The sequence below is a fragment of the Bos javanicus genome, chromosome 18, assembly GCF_032452875.1.
Source record: "Bos javanicus breed banteng chromosome 18, ARS-OSU_banteng_1.0, whole genome shotgun sequence".
In the NCBI taxonomy this organism is placed as follows: Eukaryota; Metazoa; Chordata; class Mammalia; order Artiodactyla; family Bovidae; genus Bos; species Bos javanicus.
Genome location: NC_083885.1, coordinates 35,449,895 through 35,471,351, shown reverse-complemented (window position 1 = coordinate 35,471,351; position 21,457 = coordinate 35,449,895). Strand labels below are relative to the sequence as shown.

The 21,457-nt window shown below is 45.1% G+C and overlaps 1 protein-coding gene across 1 annotated transcript in view; it reads left to right on the top strand.

Annotated features, from left to right (window-relative positions):
* Positions 1–21,457, top strand: part of RANBP10 (RAN binding protein 10) — a 60,887-nt gene that overhangs the window by 4,591 nt on the left and 34,839 nt on the right. Inside the window, exon 3 of the mRNA XM_061387605.1 lies at positions 16,283–16,335. Coding sequence (XP_061243589.1) covers positions 16,283–16,335 — 53 coding nt within the window. The remainder of the gene's footprint in view (positions 1–16,282; positions 16,336–21,457) is intronic.

Genomic DNA, 21,457 nt, shown 5'->3' with positions numbered 1-21,457 from the left:
TGCTTGGTACAGGGAGAACAACAGGAAAGTCTGCGCAGGCCAGCCTTGTCCTCAGAAAGCCTTTGGCCTACCTACCAAAGAATGGACTGAAGGGTTGTCTGCGTGAGGAGGCAGAGCCTGGGCATGGTTTTGAGGGATGAGTAGGAGTTTCTCAGCAAGTGAGACCTGTTGGACTTAAAAATGAGCCTGGTTGGTAACTGGCTTGACGTCTGGGCGCTCTTCACATATAAGGGAGGGCTGGAGAAGGAAGGGGTTATGTTTGAGCTAAGAGCTGGGCTCACACTGACGGGTTTTAGCTGCATTTTGCCGAGTCACCAGAGCTGGGAACCCCAAGAGGAGACATCAGAGCCCTGCCCCTGGTGCCAGGAGATAAGGGCATCTCAGTTGATTTTGTTAGGAAGCCAAGGAGGCCCTGAAACCGAGGGTCCCTGGGGAGTGACGTGCTCAGGCAGAGTTTGTGGACCTTTGGGTGTCTCCGGCTCTTAGTGATGACACATAGAGGGTGTGGCTGGCCAGGCTGACAGATGCTCCAGTGTGACCCTCAAAATAGACTGTAACATCATCCCAGCAGTAGTGGTGGCGGCCTCCTGACATGTGATGAGTGGCTCTGCCCAAGAACAGCAAGCCTGGGCTAGAGCACCGGATGGAATGGGGGGGGTGGGGGGTCTCCTCTCCTCTGCAGCTGGTGCTCAGGCCCTCTGGCCCTCTGGCCACAGCCAGCCTGCCTTTCCTTGCACTTGTAGCTGACTTTCTTTGGCCAGTCAGCAGTGTGGTCATCATTAATTCTCCACATCACAGCGAAGCATGCATCGTTTTGTCCCGGTCCCAGGCCTGGGCCCCAGGAACACAGGCCTGAGGCCCATCTGGAGAGGAGGCAGGTATGCCTGTGCACATGCCCTCACAGGGTGGTGTAGCAGAAGCCCATCCATGATGTGTGCCGTCCCCAGGGGTGGCCCAGAGGTTGGACTTCCTCCTGTACCTGAGAATTTGGGAAAACTTCATAGAAGAAGTGAGGATGCTGAATCTGAAAGGGCAGATTGGAGCATTCCAGGTGAACAAAGCGAGAAGCGAGACCCTAGACAGAGGGAGCAGTGCATCAAAAGATGGGGAACACGGAGCGTGAGAGAGGCAGGGACCAGGTCAGAAATACCTGGCCAGTGTGCTTTGGCTAAGGAGCTTGGCCTTATCCTGAGGACAGCAATGTATGAGGATTTTGGATCTGCCTGCACTTTTGAGCATGGATAGGGGAGAAGAGACTCCACTGGTCTGGTTCCACCAGGCCCAGCTGGCTGAGATCCCAGTCCGGTGCAGGCTGGTGCTTTTAGGTCCTCGATTCCAGCTGTGGCTTCCCTCCAGCAGTTATCTTTTCTCTCTCTTGGCTGGCCTCTCTCCTGTTTGGTGGGATGCGGAGGCAGGAGGTTGAAGACTGGCAGCCACAGTGACTTCTCAGAGGCAGAAGGCCTCTGTGTGTGCTGGTATTCTCTGGTACTCTGATTTGTTAAGTCCCATCTGAAAGGCAACACTGTCCATAATTTTCCATCCAGACTCAGAGATCCACTCACCCAATTAAGACCTCACCTGCCATGTTTCTGGTTTGGTGAGCCACTTGAGCACAGGCCTTCCAGTGAGAGGCAGCCTGTGGCTGGCCCCTCAACCCTGGGATTCCCCACTCCAGTCTCTGCTGTGTACAGTGCAGTTGAGAAACTTGGTGCCCATCTGTGGACCTGGGGAAGGCCTTGTCCTGCCAACCTTGAGAAGTTGGTGCTGTCTTTGCCCAAGGAGGCTGCTGACGGTGGTTCCTTGTTCGCGCTGACTACCCCCCAGTGCTGATGGCCTCCTGGGCAGACCCTGACTGCATCTCTCCCTAGTAACGCGTGGCACTGTTTCTGGAGACCCAGCATGTTGAGGCTCTGGAGCAGCTTGGAGCCTTGTATCACTGACCTGTGTTGGGTGTTAAAGTCCAGGTCTAGTTGGGTGGGTGTACTCAGGTGTGATCTGGCCTAGAGCAAGAAGACTGGAGTCCACGTGGTGTCCACTTTTCTGGTAAGACCCACTCCTGCCCTGAGCACATGTGGGCTTCCCTGAGACCTCTCTGCCCATTGTATGTCACCACCCAGGCTCCACCGGTGAGCTGAGAGTGGGGAGTGTGGCTTCTTTCTTCAAAACTGGGGACTTCCTCGTCAAGGATCAGCCTGTAGAGAAATTTCTAAAATTCACTTCACGCCTTCCCCCAGCCCCTCCGCCACACCCCCATTATTTTTTGTTCTCAGGCATGTTTGGTCTGTTTCCTGGATAGGTCGCCATGCAAGGGGGATTTCCCATTAGAAGGGCAGCAGGAGCTCCTTGGAGTGGAGCAAATAGGAGGATGGGCTCAGCAGCTCTGCACTTCAGGCACCATGTGCCATCCTATTCTGGGACCATTGAGAAGGAATCAGGGGCCCCAGAGTGGGTCTCTATAGTCAGAGGTCAGTTAGAAAGAAGGGACTGACCACTAGGAGAGGGGTGGATAACACCACGTCTAAATGCAAGGATGTTCCTCTGCCTCCCTAGAAATCTGTCTAGCTCCAAGATCCTTGGTGTTTTGTTGTAATTGAAATGTGAGGTTGTGACTCTTGCTAGAAAAGAAGCAGTGGGGTGGGGGGCTTGCTGCTGGAACAGGGCCCAGCCCCGTGTCAGGAAAGGGCTAGTTAAAATATGCTCTGGACTGTTTAGGGAAGCAGGGGAGGGGTAAGTCTTTGTGTTCTTCACATGCTCTCTGCCGCTCCTACCTCTTGGACCTTAGAGATGGCTTGGGATTCAGAGAAGTTTACTTTAGGTTATGGACCCCAAGTGTCAAGGCTCAAATACCTGCACTGTCTGCTCAGCTTCCGTGGAAAACATTATGGACCAATAGCAGCACTCATTCTTGTCCAGACAGAGCCCCAGAAGTTTTCTTACTGCCCAGCACACCAGGCAGCTACTGTCTTTTTGTCAGAGTTTCATATGATACAGAAACCTACTGGTCCTTGGGGCAGAGACAATTTCAGATGAGAAGAGGTGGAGAGAGGAGAAAGGCAGTGTGCCCTGATGGTCCGAGGGCTCAGCTCTTCTGGAGGACTTTGCTGAGGTCAAGCTGAACCAAGAGGAAAGAAGTAGAGGAGACAGTCTGCTGAGTAGAATTGGTTATAACCCAGTTTACAAAGCCATGTGTCTGAAATTGGCATGGGCTATTTTATACAGGGTTCTCTTTTAGTATCAACTGTTGTGCCAGGAGTTTATTGGTAGTTATATATGCCTTGCCTTTTTTCTTTTTTTAACCAAAATGTATTTTTATTTTACCTATAATTTTTTTTAACTGTAAAAGAATACTCTTGCAATACCTGACACAGTGTACATTTTAAAAATAGCAGAGGGGACAGAGAGATGCAGATTTAAAAAAATGCAGGTTATTGCTGTTATGTATGTTGTATCATTTGGGAACATTGCAGAGAACAGAAAATGATTTCAGGTACTGTAAGCAGGTAGGGGGTTTATTACATGGAATTCAGTGCTTTCAAAATCATTCAGATCAGTCGCTCAGTCATGTCTGACTCTTTGCAACCCCATGAATCGCAGCACGCCAGGCCTCCCTGTCTATCACCAATTCCCGGAGTTCACTCAGACTCACGTCCATCGAGTCAGTGATGCCATCCAGCCATCTCATCCTCTGTCATCCCCTTCGCCTCTTGCCCCTAATCCCTCCCAGCATCAGAGTCTTTTCCAGTGAGTCAACTCTTCGCATGAGGTGGCCAAAGTACTGGAGTTTCAGCTTTAGCATCATTCCTTCCAAAGAAATCCCAGGGCTGATCTCCTTCAGAATGGACTGGTTGGATCTCCTTGCAGTCCAAGGGACTCTCAAGAGTCTTCTCCAACACCACAGTTCAAAAGCATCAATTCTTCGGTGCTTAGCCTTCTTCACAGTCCAACTCTCACATCCATACATGACCACAGGAAGAACCATAGCCTTGACTAGACGAACCTTTGTTGGCAAAGTAATGTCTCTGCTTTTGAATATGCTATCTAGGTTGGTCATAACTTTCCTTCCAAGGAGTAAGCGTTTTTTAATTTCATGGCTGCAGTCACCATCTGTAGTGATTTTGGAGCCCAGAAAAATAAAGTCTGACACTGTTTCCCCATCTATTTCCCATGAAGTGATGGGACCGGATGCCATGATCTTCGTTTTCTGAATGTTGAGCTTTAAGCCAACTTTTTCACTCTCCACTTTCACTTTCATCAAGAGGCTTTTTATTTCCTCTTCACTTTCTGCCTTAAGGGTGGTGTCTTCTGCATATCTGAGGTTATTGATATTTCTCCCGGCAATCCTTTTTTTTTTTTTTTTCCATTCTATTTTTAATGGAATAAATTGGCATGAAAAGGTAGGAAAACCAATTACATTTATGGTTTTAAAGTGAAAGTGAAGTCGCTCAGTCGTGCCCAACTCTTTGCGACCCCATGGATAGTAGCCTGCACCAAGCTCCTCCACCCATGGGATTTTCAAGGCAAGAGTACTGGAGTGGGTTGCCATTTCCTTCTGCAACTCCCGGCAATCTTGATTCCAGCTTGTGTTTCTTCCAGTCCAGCGTTTCTCATGATGTACTCTGCATATAAGTTAAATAAACAGGGTGACAATATACAGCCTTGACGTACTCCTTTTCCTATTTGGAACCAGTCTGTTGGTCCATGTCCAGTTCTAACTGTTGCTTCCTGACCTGCATACAAATTTCTCAAGAGGCAGATCAGGTGGTCTGGTATTCCCATCTCTTGAAGAATTTTCCACAGTTTATTGTGATCCACACAGTCAAAGGCTTTGGCATAGTCAATAAAGCAGAAATAGATGTTTTTCTGGAACTCTCTTGCTTTTTCCATGATCCAGCAGATGTTGGCAATTTGATCTCTGGTTCCTTTGCCTTTTCTAAAACCAGCTTGAACATCAGGAAGTTCACGGTTCACATATTGCTGAAGCCTGGCTTGGAGAATTTTGAACATTACTTTACTAGCATGTGAGATGAGTGCAATTGTGCGATAGTTTGAGTATTCTTTGGCATTGCCTTTCTTTGGAATTGGAATGAAAACTGACCTTTTCCAGTCCTGTGGGCACAAGAGGGCCTAGAGGAGCTGTCCCACGTTGAAGGTCAGGAAGGGTGGTGGTGAGGAGATACCCCTCGTCCAAGGTAAGGAGCATTGGCTGTGTTTTGCTGGCGCAGCCATGAAGAGATACCCCACGCCAAAGGTAAGAGAAACCCAAGTAAGACGGTAGGTGTTGCAAGAGGGCATCAGAGGGCAGACACACTGAAACCATACTCACAGAAAAGTAGTCAATCTAATCACACTAGGACCACAGCCTTGTCTAACTCAGTGAAACTAAGCCATGCCTGTGGGGCAACCCAAAATGGGTGGGTCATGGTGGAGAGATCTGACAGAATGTGGTCCACTGGAGAAGGGAATGGCAAACCACTTCGGTATTCTTGCCTTGAGAACCCCATGAACAGTATGAAAAGGCAAAATGATAGGATACTGAAAGAGAAACTCCCCAGGTCAGTAGGTGCCCAATATGCTACTGGAGATCAGTGGAGAAATAACTCCAGAAAGAATGAAGGGATGGAGCCAAAGCAAAAAGAATACCCAGCTATGGATGTGACTGGTGATAGAAGCAAGGTCCGATGCTGTAAAGAGCAATATTGCATAGGAACCTGGAATGTCAGGTCCATGAATCAAGGCAAATTGGAAGTGGTCAAACAAGAGATGGCAAGAGTGAATGTCGACATTCTAGGAATCAGCGAACTGAAATGGACTGGAATGGGTGAATTTAACTCAGATGACCATTATATCTACTACTGCGGGCAGGAATCCCTCAGAAGAAATGGAGTGGCCATCATGGTCAACAAAAAAGTCCGAAATGCAGTACTTGGATGCAGTCTCAAAAACGACAGAATGATCTCTGTTTGTTTCCAAGGCAAACCATTCAATATCACAGTAATCCAAGTCTATGCCCCAACCAGTAATGCTGAAGAAGCTGAAGTTGAATGGTTCTATGAAGACCTACAAGACCTTTTAGAACTAACACCCAAAAAAGATGTCCTTTTCATTATAGGGGACTGGAATGCAAAAGTAGGAAGTCAAAAAACACCTGGAGTAACAGGCAAATGTGGCCTTGGAATACGGAATGAAGCAGGGCAAAGACTAATAGAGTTTTGCCAAGAAAATGCTCTGGTCATAACAAACACCCTCTCCCAACAACACGAGAAGACTCTACACATGGACATCACCAGATGGTCAACACTGAAATCAGATTAATTATATTCTTTGCAGCCAAAGATGGGAGAAGCTCTATACAGTCAGCAAAAACAAGACCAGGAGCTGACTGTGGCTCAGACCATGAACTCCTTATTGCCAACTTCAGACTTAAATTGAAGAAAGTAGGGAAAAACACTAGACCATTCAGGTATGACCTAAATCAAAATCATTAGGACTTAGTTTCCAGGTAATGGCAGGCTACTTGAATAAAACCCTGTGCTGAGAATGATGAAAAGGTGCTGACTTACAAAGAAGCAAACTCAAGGCCAGTTTCTGGATGAATACCTATAACTAGGGAGCTAAGGGTACTATCTGAGAACCTAAGAGCATTTGCTGTGTCCACACTCAGCTCTGCTCCAGCTTTGACACACAGTGCCAGAGAGGTTAGTGTCTGGAGCTTATGGGTTGTGGGGGTCTGGGAAGAACCTGCTCACATTAAGGTGGGATGCCAATGTGCTATTATAGTTAAGGGCAGCATATTTGGTAATATGCTGGAATATGATAAGCTCTGTAAATTCAAGGCTTGGTCCTTGAGTCTCCCAAGAGATTCTTTAAGGAAGGAGGCAGAGTCCAGGGTTATGAATAACCTTCCTAGAGCCATCCATGGGGGCTATTCTGTCTGTTCCTGTGTCGTGGGCTCTCTGGGTGCTTTGATGGTGCTGGTGGTGGTGGATGCATGAGGGTCTCCGGACACATTCAAAACCGCCTTCCTCCCTGCAAGCACGTCCTGTCTCATGACTCCTTTGCCTTCAGATATGGTCTTCCTTATGTTGCTGGGTTGGGTCCATTCATCTCTGTAATACCCCTCCTCTTGGGGGAGTCAGTGGGCTACACAGAGTTGGGCTTAGTGGGTCACTGGGTGGCTTCCTGGCAGAGGGCCAGGGTAGAGGGATGACTGCTGGAGAAGAAGCTTGTACCTGAGGTGCAAGTGTCCTGATGGACTGTGGCTTTAAGCAGGCCCATCAGACCACAAACTAAAATCCCCAGCATCAAATATTAGCCCTCATTTCAGAACTAAGTGTCAGTTGGGGTTTTTCCTGAAATGTCTCCCATGGACCATTTTGTAACCATGATCCCAGTTGTTGTTTAGTCACTAAGTTGTGTCTGACTCTCTGCGACCCCGTGGACTGCAGCACGCCAGGCTTCCCTGTCCTTCACCGTCTCCTGGAGTTTGCTCAGACTCATGTCCATTGAGTCAGTGATGACCCCAGAGGTCCCCTCTGATGTGGAGGTGTTGATTTCTTATCTGGGGCAGATTCTGATATGAACAAGATTGCCAGCCTTCCGATCTGTGGCTGAGGTGTTAGATGTCAGGATGAAACTGTCTGGTGAGATTCCAGCAGCACCTTGCGGGGCTGAGGCAGGGGACGGGGCAGTGGTGACGGACCCTTTGACTTGGGAGGCTCGGCGGCCAAACTACCTTCCTGCAGCCCGCAAGAGCCATCTCAGCCCTGAGGCTCAGGAGCTTGTCCCTTCTCTCCTTGTCACATCCTACCAGAGCTCTGTGGGCCTGGAGACAGTTAATTGATGGAGCTTAAATTAAAAATGTTCAGGGAATTCCCTGGTGGTCCAGTGGTTAGGACTCAGCATTTTCACTGCCAGGCCAGGTTGGATCCCTGATTGGGGAACTAAGATTCCCTCAAGCTGTGCAGCGTGGCTGGGAAAAAAAAAGTTCAGATCCCATAGTCATTGGTTCATATATCTAATGTAACATTTGTTAAAAGTGTCTCTGGGCTTGATAAAAGTAAAAAAAAGAGCTAGGTCTGTATTCTTCACTCTTGTTACCTGCTGTGTGCTTATGGTGAGGGACTTCTTTCTTCTGGCCCCGACTCGAGGCCTGGATACTCGGATGCTTTCCACTGAGCTCTGTGCCAAGCCCTACTTGTCTCATCCGGAAAAGCCAGATGAGGCTAATGCTGGCCTGCAGGGCCATATGGGTGTTTTTGGTGACTCCCATGTGTGTGCTAAAATAAATACAACATTAAACATGCCATTTTAACCATTTTTAAGTGTAAAATTCAGTGGTATTAATTGTGTTCAACTTGTGCAACTATCACTACTGTTTTCCAGAACTTTTTCATCACCCCAGACAGAAACTCTGTACCCATTAAGCAATAACTCCTCATCCACCACCGCCCCCGCCCCCCCCCCGCCCGGCTCCTCCCAGCCCCTGGTAACCTCTAATCTCCTTTCTGTCTCTATGAATTTGCCTATTGTAGATATTTCATAAAAGTAGAATCATACGGCATTGTCCTTTTATGTCTGGTTTATTTCATTTAGCATAATGTTTGCAGGGTTTATCTTATGTTGTGACCTGTGTCAGAATCTTACTTTTTTATGGCTGTTTATATTTACCACATTTTCTTTATCCATTCATCTGTTGATGGACACTTGAGCTTTTTACATCTTTGACTATTGTGAGTAATGGTATAATGAACACTGGCATACAAGTATCTGTTTGAGTTTGTCTTTTCAATTCTTTTGAGTGTATACTTAAGAATTGCTTGATTGAGTGTATACTTAAGAATTCCCTGGTGGCTGAGCAGTTGGGGCTTTGCACTTTGTGCAGACAGGGAAAAAAAAATTTGCTTGATTGTTCTGTTTAACTTTTTGAGGAATTACCAGATTGTTTTCCACAGTGGCTATACAGTTTTATATCTCTACCAGCAATGTGTGAAATTTCTAATTTCTTTACGTTTTTACCAATAACTTACTTCCTTTTTCCTTTCTCCCTTTCTCTTATTCTTCTTTATTTCCTTCCCCATCCTATGTGTGAATTAGTATATCATTTTGGTTTGCAGTTCTAATGGATTAGTAATGTTGAGCATCTTTTCATGTATTTATTGGCCGCTTGTATATCTTCTTTGGAGAAATGTCTACTCAAGTCCTTTGGCTAGTTTATAATTGAGTTTTTTGTCTTTTTGTTGTTAAGTTGTAGGAATTCTGTATATTTTTGAATATTAGATCCTCATAAAGCTATGATTTAGAAATATTTTCTCCCATTTCCAAGTTGTCTTTTCACTCTTTGTTTTTTAACCTTCCTGCACAGCTTGTGAGATCTTAGTTCCCCAACCAGGGATCAGACCCGTGCTCCCTGCATTGGAAGTGTGAAGTCCTAAGCACTGGACCGCCAGAGAATTCTCTCTTCACTTTCTTGATAATGACCTTTGATGCATAAAAGTTTTAATTTTGATGAAGTCCAATTCATCTGTTTTTTCTTTTGGTGTCGTGTCTAAGAATCCATTGCCTAAACCACAGTCATGAATCTTTTAAGTGTTTTTTTGTTTAGCTCTTATATTAAGATCATTGATCTGTTTTGAGTTAATTTTTATACAAGCTATGAAGTAGACATCCAGTTGTCTCAGCACCAATTTTTGAGGAGACTCCTCTTCCCCCATTGAATGGACTTGGCACCCTTGTTGGAAGTGATTTGGCTGTGTAAATGCACTTGCGGACTTTCAGTTCTCTCCTACTAGCCTACGTGTCTGCCTGTGCCAGTGCCGCACTGTTTCGGTTACCCTAGTTCTACAGTGAGTTTTGAAATCAGGAAACAAATCTTTTAACTTTGCTCTTTCTTTAAGATTGTTTTAGCTACTTGGGGTCCCTAGCAAGTCTGTATGGATTTTGAGGGTTCTCTTTTCCACTTCTACAAAAAAGACTGTTGGAATTTTGGCAGGGATTGTGCTGAATCTGTAGACCAACTTAGAACGTATTAACAACACTTTCCATCTACAATATGAAGTCTTCCAGTCCATGAACACAGGATGTCTTTCCATTTATTTTTGTCTTCTTTAATTTCTTTCAGCAATGTTCTATAATTTTTCATGTACAAGCATTTTCACCTCCTTGGTTAAATTTATTCCTGAGGGTTTTGTTTGTTTTTTTGATTTTAGATGCTATTGTAAATAGAATTGTTGTCTTAATTTTCTCCTTTAAGTGTTCAGTGTTAGTATATAGAAACACAGCTGCTTTTTGTGTGTTGATTTTGTATCCTTCAATTTGGGTATGTATTAACTCTAGTAAGCTTCCTGTACATCATTTGGGATTCTCTCTATACAGAATTTTCTATAGGTAGGGTCATGTCCTCTGCAAATAGAAATAGTTTTACTTATTCCTTTCCAATTTTTACCTTTTATTTTCTTTTCTTGTCTAATCAATCTGAATAGAACTTCTAGTACAGTGTTGAATAGCAGTGGTGAAACGTCGACTCCTTTTGTTGCTCCTCATCTTAGGGTAAAAGTTTTCAGTCTTTCACCATTGGGTATGTTGGCTGTGAATTTTTCCTAAATGCCATTTATCATACTGAAGAAGTTCCCTTTTGTTCCTAGTTTTCTGAGTGTTTTTATCAAAGGGTGTTGGATTTTTCAGATGCTTTTTCTATCAATTGAGATGATCGTGTGGTTTTTTTTTTCCCCACTTCGTTCTGTTAATGTGGTTTATTATATTCATTGATTTTCTTATGTTAAATTGCCTGTGACTTCCTGGCATAAATCCCCTTTGGTTGTGGTATTAATCCTTTTAATGTTGTTGAATTTGGTTTGCTATAGTTTTGTTGAAATTTTGTGCATCTCCATTCAGAAGGTGTATTGATCTATAATTTCCTTTTCTTTTGGTGTCTTTTCTTGTTGGCTTTTGATCACTGCTCCAGGGTCTCTACCATTTTGAGCTTGCATCTGGGTTCAGCACACTTGGAACAGTACCCAAACATTATTCGGCCCAGAGCTGAAGTCTCTAGGTGAGAGCTAGGAAAGCTCTTAGGAGACTGTTAGTCCAACCTGTCTTTTTCTGACGGGGAACCTGAGCTGTGGGGCGAAATCCAAGACTCATAGTCCTGAGTTAGGCTGGAGTGTCTGAGGCCAGGCTTCAGAGTCTGAGGTGTTGTCTCTGGAGCCCAGCTGCCAAGTGTCCCTGTCACTTTAGAATCCTCGTGTGCTTCTCTTCAGGAGGCAGGAAGGGAATATCAGACTTGTTGCCAAAGAGGTTCCTTGGATGGAGTACTCCAAGCTGTCTTTCCTGTCTGGGTGGGGGCTTACAGCAAAGGGTGGTCTCCTCCCTCCAGGCCTTGTTGTACATCTCCAGAGGGTGTGAGAGTCCAGAGGCCTGCTTTCTAAGGTCCTGTCCTCTGTCCGCCCCCAGGCTGGCCTGGGTCATGGAAAAATCTCCAGTCGGTGAGAGCTGTGCTGAGGCTGTGTCACTGTGTCCGCGGGGTCTCCCGAGGGTGTGCTCTCTGAGGTGCTTAGGATGCACCAGGGGCCGTGTGAGCCAGAACCCCAGCTCCTCTGCTGAGCATGGAGTTGGACCCTTTTAGGCTGTTTCTGCGAGTGTGCTCTTCACATGCAGCTTCCGCTCTCCTGTCAAGGTTAAGGGAAATAAGAATACCGAGAAGCTGACACGAAGGCCCAGTCCCCCACTGTGTCTCCCTGGTATTGAAATGTTGCGCTGGGACAGCCCAGAGAGAGTCTGATGGCTGAGAGCCAGCAACCTCCTCAGTGTGCAGCCATCAGCTGGCTCTTGAAAATGATTTTTTCATGACTCTCAAAGTAATTTATGTTAATTGTAGAAAATCTGGAAAACTAAAGAGAAAGGAGAAGAATGCAAGCCGCCTGGAGTGTTCTCAAAACTCTCCGCATGACTGCAGTGGATCCAGTGGGCTGTTGCTTTTGTGGGAGAGTCAGCAGAGCGGGTGGGGGGCAGCACAGGCCCCGGAGGCCACCAGTCCATTCTCAAGGCTAGTCATCTTGCAGGGCCCCAGTTTACCTCTGCCACCCCAGGGCGGACCTGGCAGTGGTCTGCAAGGGCCACTGCTGCCACCGCGCCTGCTCTGTCCTGCTCTCCGGTGGATCCCCACCCAGCTTGGCCCAAGCAGGGCCACTTGGCGCCCTCTTTTAGAGCCTGACAGAGAGGCAGAGTCACTCTTCAGGCTCACGTGTTTTTTTGCAGGAAAGGATAGAGACTAAGGTGGATGCCGACCGATGGCCTCCCTGCCAGGTAGCTTGTCGGTTGTCTCTCTATACTTACTGTGTCTAATGTGATAGACACATGATAGTCTCCAGATGGGTTTAGCTTACTTTCAGTTGTTTTATAAGGTAAATAACTTTTCCTGCAAGCTCCTCAGATGTATCCTGCTGCTTGAAAAGAAAGCCCTGGTGGACATATGAACTGTCGGGGAGCTAAGCTCTGTCTATTCTAGTCACTGGCTTGGGGGGCGAGAGCCCATTTTGCCTCCCAGGAGACCATGGCAGCCTGTGTCTGTGAGTGTTCCTAGCATTGCCTGACCTTTTACCAAGAAGGAAGCAAATGCTCACCTCCTTTTTCCTTGGTAATTCCATGTAAAACAGGCATTCCTCTTTAGATGTCCCGAGATCCAGGCCTTCAAGGATGGCCTGCTTTCCTTTACCGGATCATAGTACTCGAAGGGCCTCCAGTGGACGAACTGGACTCTAGGGTTGTAGTCATCCACCATACTATCTTTATGCCAGTACCAACACTGTTTTGATTATTGTAGCTTTCTTGTAAGTTTTGAAATAAAAAAATATGATTCTAACTTTTTTTTTAACACCCTCATTGATTCTGTGTATTGCTTTGGATGGTATTGACATCATAACAATATTGTCTTCCAATCCATGTATGGGCAGATGTTTTTCCATTTGTGTCTTTTTATGTTTATTTATTTACTTAAATTAAAAAATGTATTTTTCGGCCATGCCATGTGCCTGTGGGATCTTAGTTCCCCAACTAGGGATTGAACCCAGCCCCCCTGCAGCAAAAGTGCTAAGTCCTACTGGTCACTGGACTGCCAAGGAGCTCACTATTTGTGTATTTTTAAATTTCAGCAACATTTTAGGGGTTTTAGTGTATAAGCTTTTTGCCTTCTTGGCAAAGTTAATTCCTAAGTATTTTATTCTTTCGATGCTATTGTAAATGGAATTATTTTCTCTTTTCCTTTTTTGATTGTTCAGTATTAGTATGTTGAAACACAGCTGTTTTCTGTGTGTTGTTTTTATATCTGAAACTTTGCTGAATTTGTTTGTTCTAACAGTTTTTTGTGGAATGTAGAATTTTCTATGTATAGAATCATGTCATCTGTGAACAGAGATAGTTTTACCCATTCCTTTCCAATTTGGATGCCTTTTTCTTTCTTTCTCTTGTCTAATTGCTCTAGCTAGAACTTCTGATATTCTGTTGAATAGAAGTGGCGAAAGCAGGCACCTTTCCTGTTCCTGATATTAGAGGAAAAGTCTTCAGACTTTCACCATTGAATACAATATTAGCTGTGGTTTTCTCATATAAGACCTTTAATTATGTTAAGATTGTTTCCTTTTATGCCTAGTTTGAGTGTTTTTGAGAAGTAATATACCATACAGTCCGCTCACTCACAGTGTACAATCCAGTGTTTTTTAGTGTCCTTATAGTTTTTTTTTGCCTCTTTGCTTATCTTAACCTGGTTGGATAACAGTTTTCAAGTGTGTGAATACTTGCTAGAAGGCTGCATGTTTTTGAAATTTTAGGACATCATACTTTTGGAAAGACTTAATGTCACACAGTGTTTGAAGAGTTGGGACTCATTCCCTTTGAACTCTGACTTAGCTTGACCTCATATGAACATTTCAAGTTAGGGTCCTGTGGGGCTGCTCCCTGTATCAACGACACTCACAGGGGCATGACATTCAAGTGTGGAGACCAGTCTCTTCTGGGTGCTCTACCCTTAGCTTACCTACTCAGATTCTCAAGATTCTCAAGTGGTAAACACTGCCCCAGCTGTGGGGTAGCGTCTATAGGAAGGTGTTGAGGGGTAGCTGCCAGAGGTGGAAGGGGCTTCTCCTGTTGAGAGACCTAAGTAACTTGTGTTTGAGTACATGTGCCTTAGTAGTTCCCTGTTCTCTTGGGAAGTTGTGGAACCAGATCTCTGTTGCTAGTGGCCAAGCATACATTCCCTGGATGACCCTTGACCTCCCCTATTTGTAGCCCTAAGCAGTCAGGGGTCACCCAGGAAGCACATGTGCTTCAAACACATAAGCCTTCATCTTAGTGTCAGGAAAGCTGAATGTGAGGGGTGGGATCGCATGTGGTGTTGGGCTCTAAAACAGGGCAGGATTAGTGGCCTGGCATCCAAGTTAGGAAAACTCCAAACTCCTGGCTCTATTGCACTTGTATATGTTGATTGATGACTGCAGGGCAGTCAGGGTCATTTGCTGTTTGGTCAGAGATGGCATAAAGGGAATGGAGACCAACTCTTGGCAGCCTCTTCCATGTAAAGTCAGGAAGCTGATTATTTGGGCTGCTATTTTTCTGGGAAAATGTGCAGGTTTTAGCCTAATGGGAATCCTGCCAGCAGGCTTACACAGCTTCTGCTCTTGATGGTTGCCGAAGGTCCCCTTTTGGCAAGAAGTAGCAGGCAGTTTGAGAGTCTCAAATCCTTTGAACCATAGAAGCCTTTCTTTAAAGTGTTGTTCCTTCCCCTTTTCTCCCTTCCCTTCCCTCTCCTTTCCCCTAACCCTTGCAGGCCAGTTATTAGGGCCATGTGTTCATTGGTGTCTTTCATGGGTTCTGCCCACAAAGATGCGAAAGCTGGCTTCAGGGGAAAATGGGTAGGTTAGACCCTTCCTTTCTTCTCCTCCAACACCCATTGTTGCAGCCAGTCAGAGAAGGGCATTCAGTTTACTGCAGATGGAAGGCTCGCAGATTCTGGAGCACCATGTGGTGGGGACTCTGGTAGTGTTAGGATACTGGTCCATATGTTTCGTGGAACATGCCAGAAGAGGAAGAGAAGAGTCCAAGGTGGAGAAACGTATGTGAGGTGGTTCCTTGCACAATTACTACAGGGAGCAGTTGGAATGTAATTTCCAGCTACTTGGAAATGGTCAAAATAAGGCAACCCCATGTGATTGCTTTACGAGAAAAACATTTTTATTGTGGTAAAATACGCATCACATAAATTTTACCATTTTAATTATTTTTCAGTGAACAATTCAGTGGCATTAAGTACATTCACATTATTATGCAACCAAAAGTTACACCTTAGCCATCTTGGTTGGTGTTTTTACTGTTGTGATCTTCTCAGCCACATGTTGATGCTCATATGTGGTTAACAGCAGGCATCGTATGTGGGTTTCTAGTATTTTACACTTAGATGGTGGTGACTTGTTTCTCTAGTTTCTGAGTTCTTGGGGAAATACCTTACTGTGTCTTTGTATACTACAACTATATAGACTAAAAAAACCTGTTCATTCTCTTCTCTGACCTTCCCTCTCACGAGTGCAACTGAGATATCTTTGACAGAGTTGCCCAGCACGGGTCCCACCTGGCTGTGGCAGCCTTGGTTGGTTAGGTTCCTGGGTGGAAGGAGTAGAGGGTGGGTCTCTGTGGCCTCACACACTGTCACCTTCAGCTTTGGATGATTAAAGAGGCCATTGGTGAATGTATGGGGCAGGGTAGTTAGTTTGGAGACCTCAAGAGAAGAAACCCTAAAAAAAAAAAAAAAAGAGAAGAAACCCTGTGTAATGAGGGGTATTTATGACTCTATATGGATCCAGCTGGCTGTACTTTTTCCATGTCTTGGTTCTTGCTGAAGAGTGGCTTGTGCCTGTGGCTTAAACTTGCATTATTCTGCCAAACACTCCGTAGGATTGAACTACTTACTTTAGGTACTTCTTGGGAATAGATTCCACTGCCTTAGCTGGGAGCCAGAAGCCAAAGGACGGGAAGCAGTGATTCCAGGAAACTTTGCTCTGAAACTGAAGCCAGTGATTCCTGGTTGTAGACACTGCCTCCTGTTTTTCCAGCTGCTTAAGGCATTGAGAGATTTCCATTAGAAAATCAAAATACAAAGGTTCTCCAAGATCCACTAGTGTGTTAAAGGAGTCTCTGCCTTCATTGCTTTTCCTGTTTTTCTTTTACCAAGAAATATTTGAGAAGGGAGATGCGTAACCCATTTGTTAACCAAAATGTTTGTGTGTGTGCTTTTTCAAAGGTACATGGGAATAGGACTCTCAGCTCAAGGCGTCAACATGAACAGACTTCCTGGTGAGTCACTGGCTAAGAGAACATTTGTCCTGGTCTCTTGATCCATTCTGTGATGAGAATCATGGTGGCAGCCAGCAGGCTGGAGAGGACTTTGTTTGCTGGCTGCCTACCCGCCAAGCCAAGCCATTGGGTGGAGGATCCTAAAAGGTAGCCACTGGGCCGGGATGGCATGGGCTTCCATTCCAAAAATGAACTGGCAAGTGATTGTCGTTCATGGAATTTGAACTGTTTACAGTCAGAACCAAGCGACCTGAGCTTGCTCCCTGTGGGGATACGCCTCAGTAGCCCTCACTCCCATTGGCCTTTGCTTGACCAGTCTGGGACTCTGGCATTTTGGAGAGGAAGGCTGCCATCAACCTAGGTCCTGTTTTCACTTTACCATGTTAATGGCCAAAGCCTTAAGGGACCTCCCACGTGGAAGACAGTTGAGGCAGTATCTTAATAAATAGGATGTGCGTGACACTTCAGCTTACAGTCAGCAACCTCAGATTTATAAAGGAGCACTCTGGGCCCTGCCGGTGGGCCTCCTCAACCACCCAGGCGCCCTTTCAGTTGTTTTCTGCCCAGCAGCTCATGCCCAGGCCTGGGCTAGGCACAGTTGAGAGGACAAAAGCCTCTACCAGAAGCTAGTGGATTCTAGAAGATGGTCCCAAATTCATTTGTTGGCTTGAGTGGCCTAAGTGACAAGGTGCACACTACCCTGACTCTGTCAGGTAGGCAGGCAGAGTCCCCATGTTTTGCCTAGGCCCTCTCTGCTTTTTGTGCCTCTGACACAAAGAAGGCAGCTGGCTTTTTCCAAAGAGGGAACACCACTTAAACCTTCCAGTTTTTTTCCAGTCTGTGTTTAATATCACTCAGGCTTTTTTTTCCTAATTGACTCCTTTCAAGCACTAGAAATCTTGACTTGCTCAGGATGCATTACAATTGTCAGGAATCTGACTTTTAAAAAAAATTGGCTTCAATCTGAGCAAAAGTGGCGTTTAGTATTAATCAGAATGTGTGTGGCATGTTTGGCCTCTTTGTGCAGCGTGCAGCTGTGATGTTTGTTATTCTAGCCTTGGCCGACTAGATATATCTACAGTGGTCATAGCTCTGCCTCTTTGTGAACAGGGAGCTTAGAAAGATAATTTCCCGTCAAGGGTAAACTGATTCTTAACCTTTGTCTTGCACTAAATGTGCTCTTGAACCTTTGCATGGCTTTGGTTGCAGAGAAAAGAGGCTTTTATAGGTTCATTACACAAAAATAACTACTATAATCTGTTATTGAGTGGGACTTTAAGCAATTCTGAACACTGGTTAAATGAATTTTTGTTAATCTCTGTGAAGGAATGCTGTGCAGCCATGAAAAGAATGAGGAGCCTCTTCAGGTACTGCTTTGGAGTAATCTCTGGGATGTATTATTAAGTAAAAAGTATAAGGCATAAAACAATGTATATTATGTTACCAAATGTTTTAAAAAAAAGGGGGAAAATGTGCATCACTATATCTGTTTGTACATGCATAGAATATCTTTGGAAAGTTAAAGAAAAACTTAAAATATCGGCTGTCCCTCAAATCAGGGTGACTGGGAAGAGGACTGGGAAGAAAATTTTTCCCTTTTGAAGCTTTCAAATATTCTTTCTTGTGAATATGTTATCTGTTTTAAAATAAATAAATAAAATTAAAATAACCGAAAGCCCCTTCATCAAGAAGTCCTCATGCCTGTCTTTTAGCTGGTCTCGGGATGTGGTCTTTTACCATGTGCAAAGCATGGTGTTCTGGGTTCCACACATTCATCCTTCTTTAGTAAGAACCGTTTTCACATGGCCAAAGGCTTCAGGATCCAGGGAGTGGAGCATATGAGGTTAGAAGGGGTTCAAGGGATGCTGAACTGACCTGAAACTCTTGAGATGGAGCCGTGTGGAGCTGACTTAGTCTCTTTGTCTTGTTCATAAGATGGGGCTTTTGACCCCTCTGGGCTGCTTAGAGGTTAGCTGAGGGTCACATGCTTTGACATTGTAATGCAATGTTGTTGTGAAGTCAGACTGCCTGGGCGCTGGAGGTGACTAGGGAGAAGGGGCTTGGGGACAGTGGATAAGGTGTTAGTTCCCACACTAACACATCAGGAGGGCTAGCGCCTTGTTTACAACCTCACTGGTGCATCTGTCTTTTGGCAAGAGAAAGGAGCCTCTGTGTTCTATGCATATGGCACCTGTCTTCGTTTTCACTCTGCCTGCCAGCTCCTGAGGGTTTTCCTTCCTGCCATATCTGATCATCTCCCTGATTGTTCCGTAAGGTGGAAACTAGGAATCAGGTTGCATCTAGGTAGGGATGCACCCTAGGAATGATGGATGCCTCTGGCTTTCCTGGATGTAGGACTGGCTGAGTGGCTGGGCAGACCTAGCACAGGACAGATGTAGGGACAGAGGGGAGACACCCCCTCACTGCTCAGGAATGATGGGGGCCTGCCACTGTTCACCTCAGTGCTGTGTTTGGAAGATCGGAATCCCCTTTAGTGCTTTCCATTTTCTGGGGTCACTTTGTGTGTGTGTGTATGTGTGTGTGTGTGTGTGTGTGTGTGTATGTGATGAGCATATGTTCTCCAAAACCAGAAGAATCATCATTCAAAAATGGTTATACCTGAAATTACTTGCATGTATTTTGGTGGTGAAGTGAGAGATGGAGGATGATAGTAGTTAAAACCTTCCTGCCAGATTCTTCTCATTTCTAAGAGGCCATTGGTTGAGATGAAGGCTATTTGGACCATTTAGATGTATGGTTGGTGGGAGGGGAGCGATGGTGGTGGCCTTAGCTGTGTCTAGAATTTCAGACTTTGGTGTTAACTCCAGATGAGATGTTAGAGGGGTGATGTATCTCTTGATAGATTCAGGTGTACTTAGTGGAGGGTGGTGGTAGGGATGATTATGGTTGTGCAACAGTGTGAAGCGCTGTCTCACCCTGGTTGCCTGGAAAATCCCATGGATGGCAGAGCCTGGTAGGCTGCAGTCCATGGGGTCGCTAAGAGTCAGACAGAACTGAGCGACTTCCCTTTCACTTTTCATTTTCATGCATTGGAGAAGGAAATGGCAACGCACTCCAGTGTTCTTGCCTGGAGATTCCCAGGGACAGGGGAGCCTGGTGGGCTTCCGTCTATGGGGTCGTACAGAGTCGGACACTACTGAAGCGACTTAGCAGCAGTAGCAGCAGCAGCAGTAGGAGTTTGCCAGTTGGTTTTGGGCAGTGATTCTATGGGGCCTGTGAGTGGGTCTCTTAAGTTGTCTGCTGTGATGGGATGGTTTCCTGGGAACAGTCAGGATGAGCTAGTTGAGGGAAGAGTCTTATTACTATGGCAAGGGGCCTAGACTTTTATGTATATAAGCAGTGGGGGCTGCAGGACTGTTGTTTTTTGTTTTTTTTTTGCAGTGTACTTGATTTACAATGGTGTGTTAGTTTCAGGTGTATAGCACAGTGAATCAGTTGTACGTACAGCCACTCTTTTTTTTTTAAGATTCTTTTCCCATATAGGCCATTACAGAGTACCGAGTAGAGTTCCCTGTGCTACACAGCAAGTTGTTTTTTTTTTTTTTAATTATTTTAATTGGAGGATAATTACTTTACAGTATTGTGGTGGTTTTTGCCGTACACCAGCATGAATCATGGAGAAGGCAATGGCACCCCACTCCAGTACTCCTGCCTGGAAAATCCCATGGATGGGGAAGCCTGGTAGGCTGCAGTCCGTGAGGTCGCTAAGAGTCGGTCATGACTGAGCGACTTTCACTTTTCACTTTCATGCCTTGGAGAAGGAAATGGCAACCCACTCCAGTGTTCTTGCCTAGAGAATCCCAGGGACAGGGGAGCCTGGTGGGCTGCCGTCTATGGGGTCGTGCAGAGTCGGACACGACTGAAGCGACTTGGCAGCAGCAGCAGCAGCATGAATCGGCCATAAGCATACATGAGTCCCCTCCCTCCTGAACCCCCTTCCCACAGCAGGTTCTTATTATTTATCTATTATACATATAGTCGTGTACAGTAGTTAGTCCCAGTCTCCCAATTTATCCCTCCCCCGCCTTATCACCTAGTAACCATAAGTTTGTTTTCTGTCTGTGACTTTACTTCTGTTTTGTAAATGAATTCATTTGTATCCTTTGTATTTTATTGCTTTATTCCCCGACCCCTTTTTTGGCATCCGTGTGGAATGTGGGATCTTAGTTCCCCGCTCAGGGATTGAACCTGTGTTCCCTGCATTGGGAATGCAGAGTCTTAACCACTGGACCACCAGCGAAGTCCATACTCTTTTTTTTTTTTTTTTTAGATTCCATATATAAGTGGTAACATGATGTTTATCTTTCTGTGTCTAACTTACTTCACTCAGTATGACAGTCTTTTGGTTCATCTGTGGTGCTGCAAATGGCATTATTTTGTTCTTTTTTTATGGCTGAGTTGCAGGAGTGTTTTAAGCAGAGGCAAGATGCAATCAGATTTGCTAGTTCAGGAGTACCTAATTTAGAGGAGGCCTTCTAGATGGGGTCAAGGCTAGACCAGGGATCTTGGGCAGTAGGAACTGTAAGAGCTCAGGCATGCCAGGGAGCTTCAGGAGGTGGTAGATTATGGTTTAATAAAAAAAAACCCAAAAACTTCCTTTCCTTGTCCTAAAATATTGAACTGGAAACATTTCATTAGAAGTGGACAGTTAAATTTATAAATGCCTATGAGTGTATACTGAGGTAACTCAATGTATCTGGTTTATTTGAGAAGAATCCTACTAGGTCTTTGGGAGGGGTTCCTTATTTTCGTTGCTGTATATGTAGATTATTTTCTGTTTGCAAGTTTAGAATAATTTATCAGTGCCAGTTGCTCTTTGGGGACACATTTTTTGTGTCCTCTTCCTCTCTTGTTAGCTGGTTCAAGTAGCAGCTTGTTTCCAGTGGCATTGCTTTTAGTGTATTCTGCTTTGCCCATCTGGTTCTCTTAATTTATAGGAAAATGACTGTGATTACTATTATCAGAACCTAAAAACATTTTCATGATTGATCTTTTAGATTAATTGAATCCATTTTGTTAATTAGTAAAAAAGAACAATTACTGTTATCAGTCTCATTTTTCTGTGTAGTTTTAAATTGAGATATAATTAACATCCAATAAA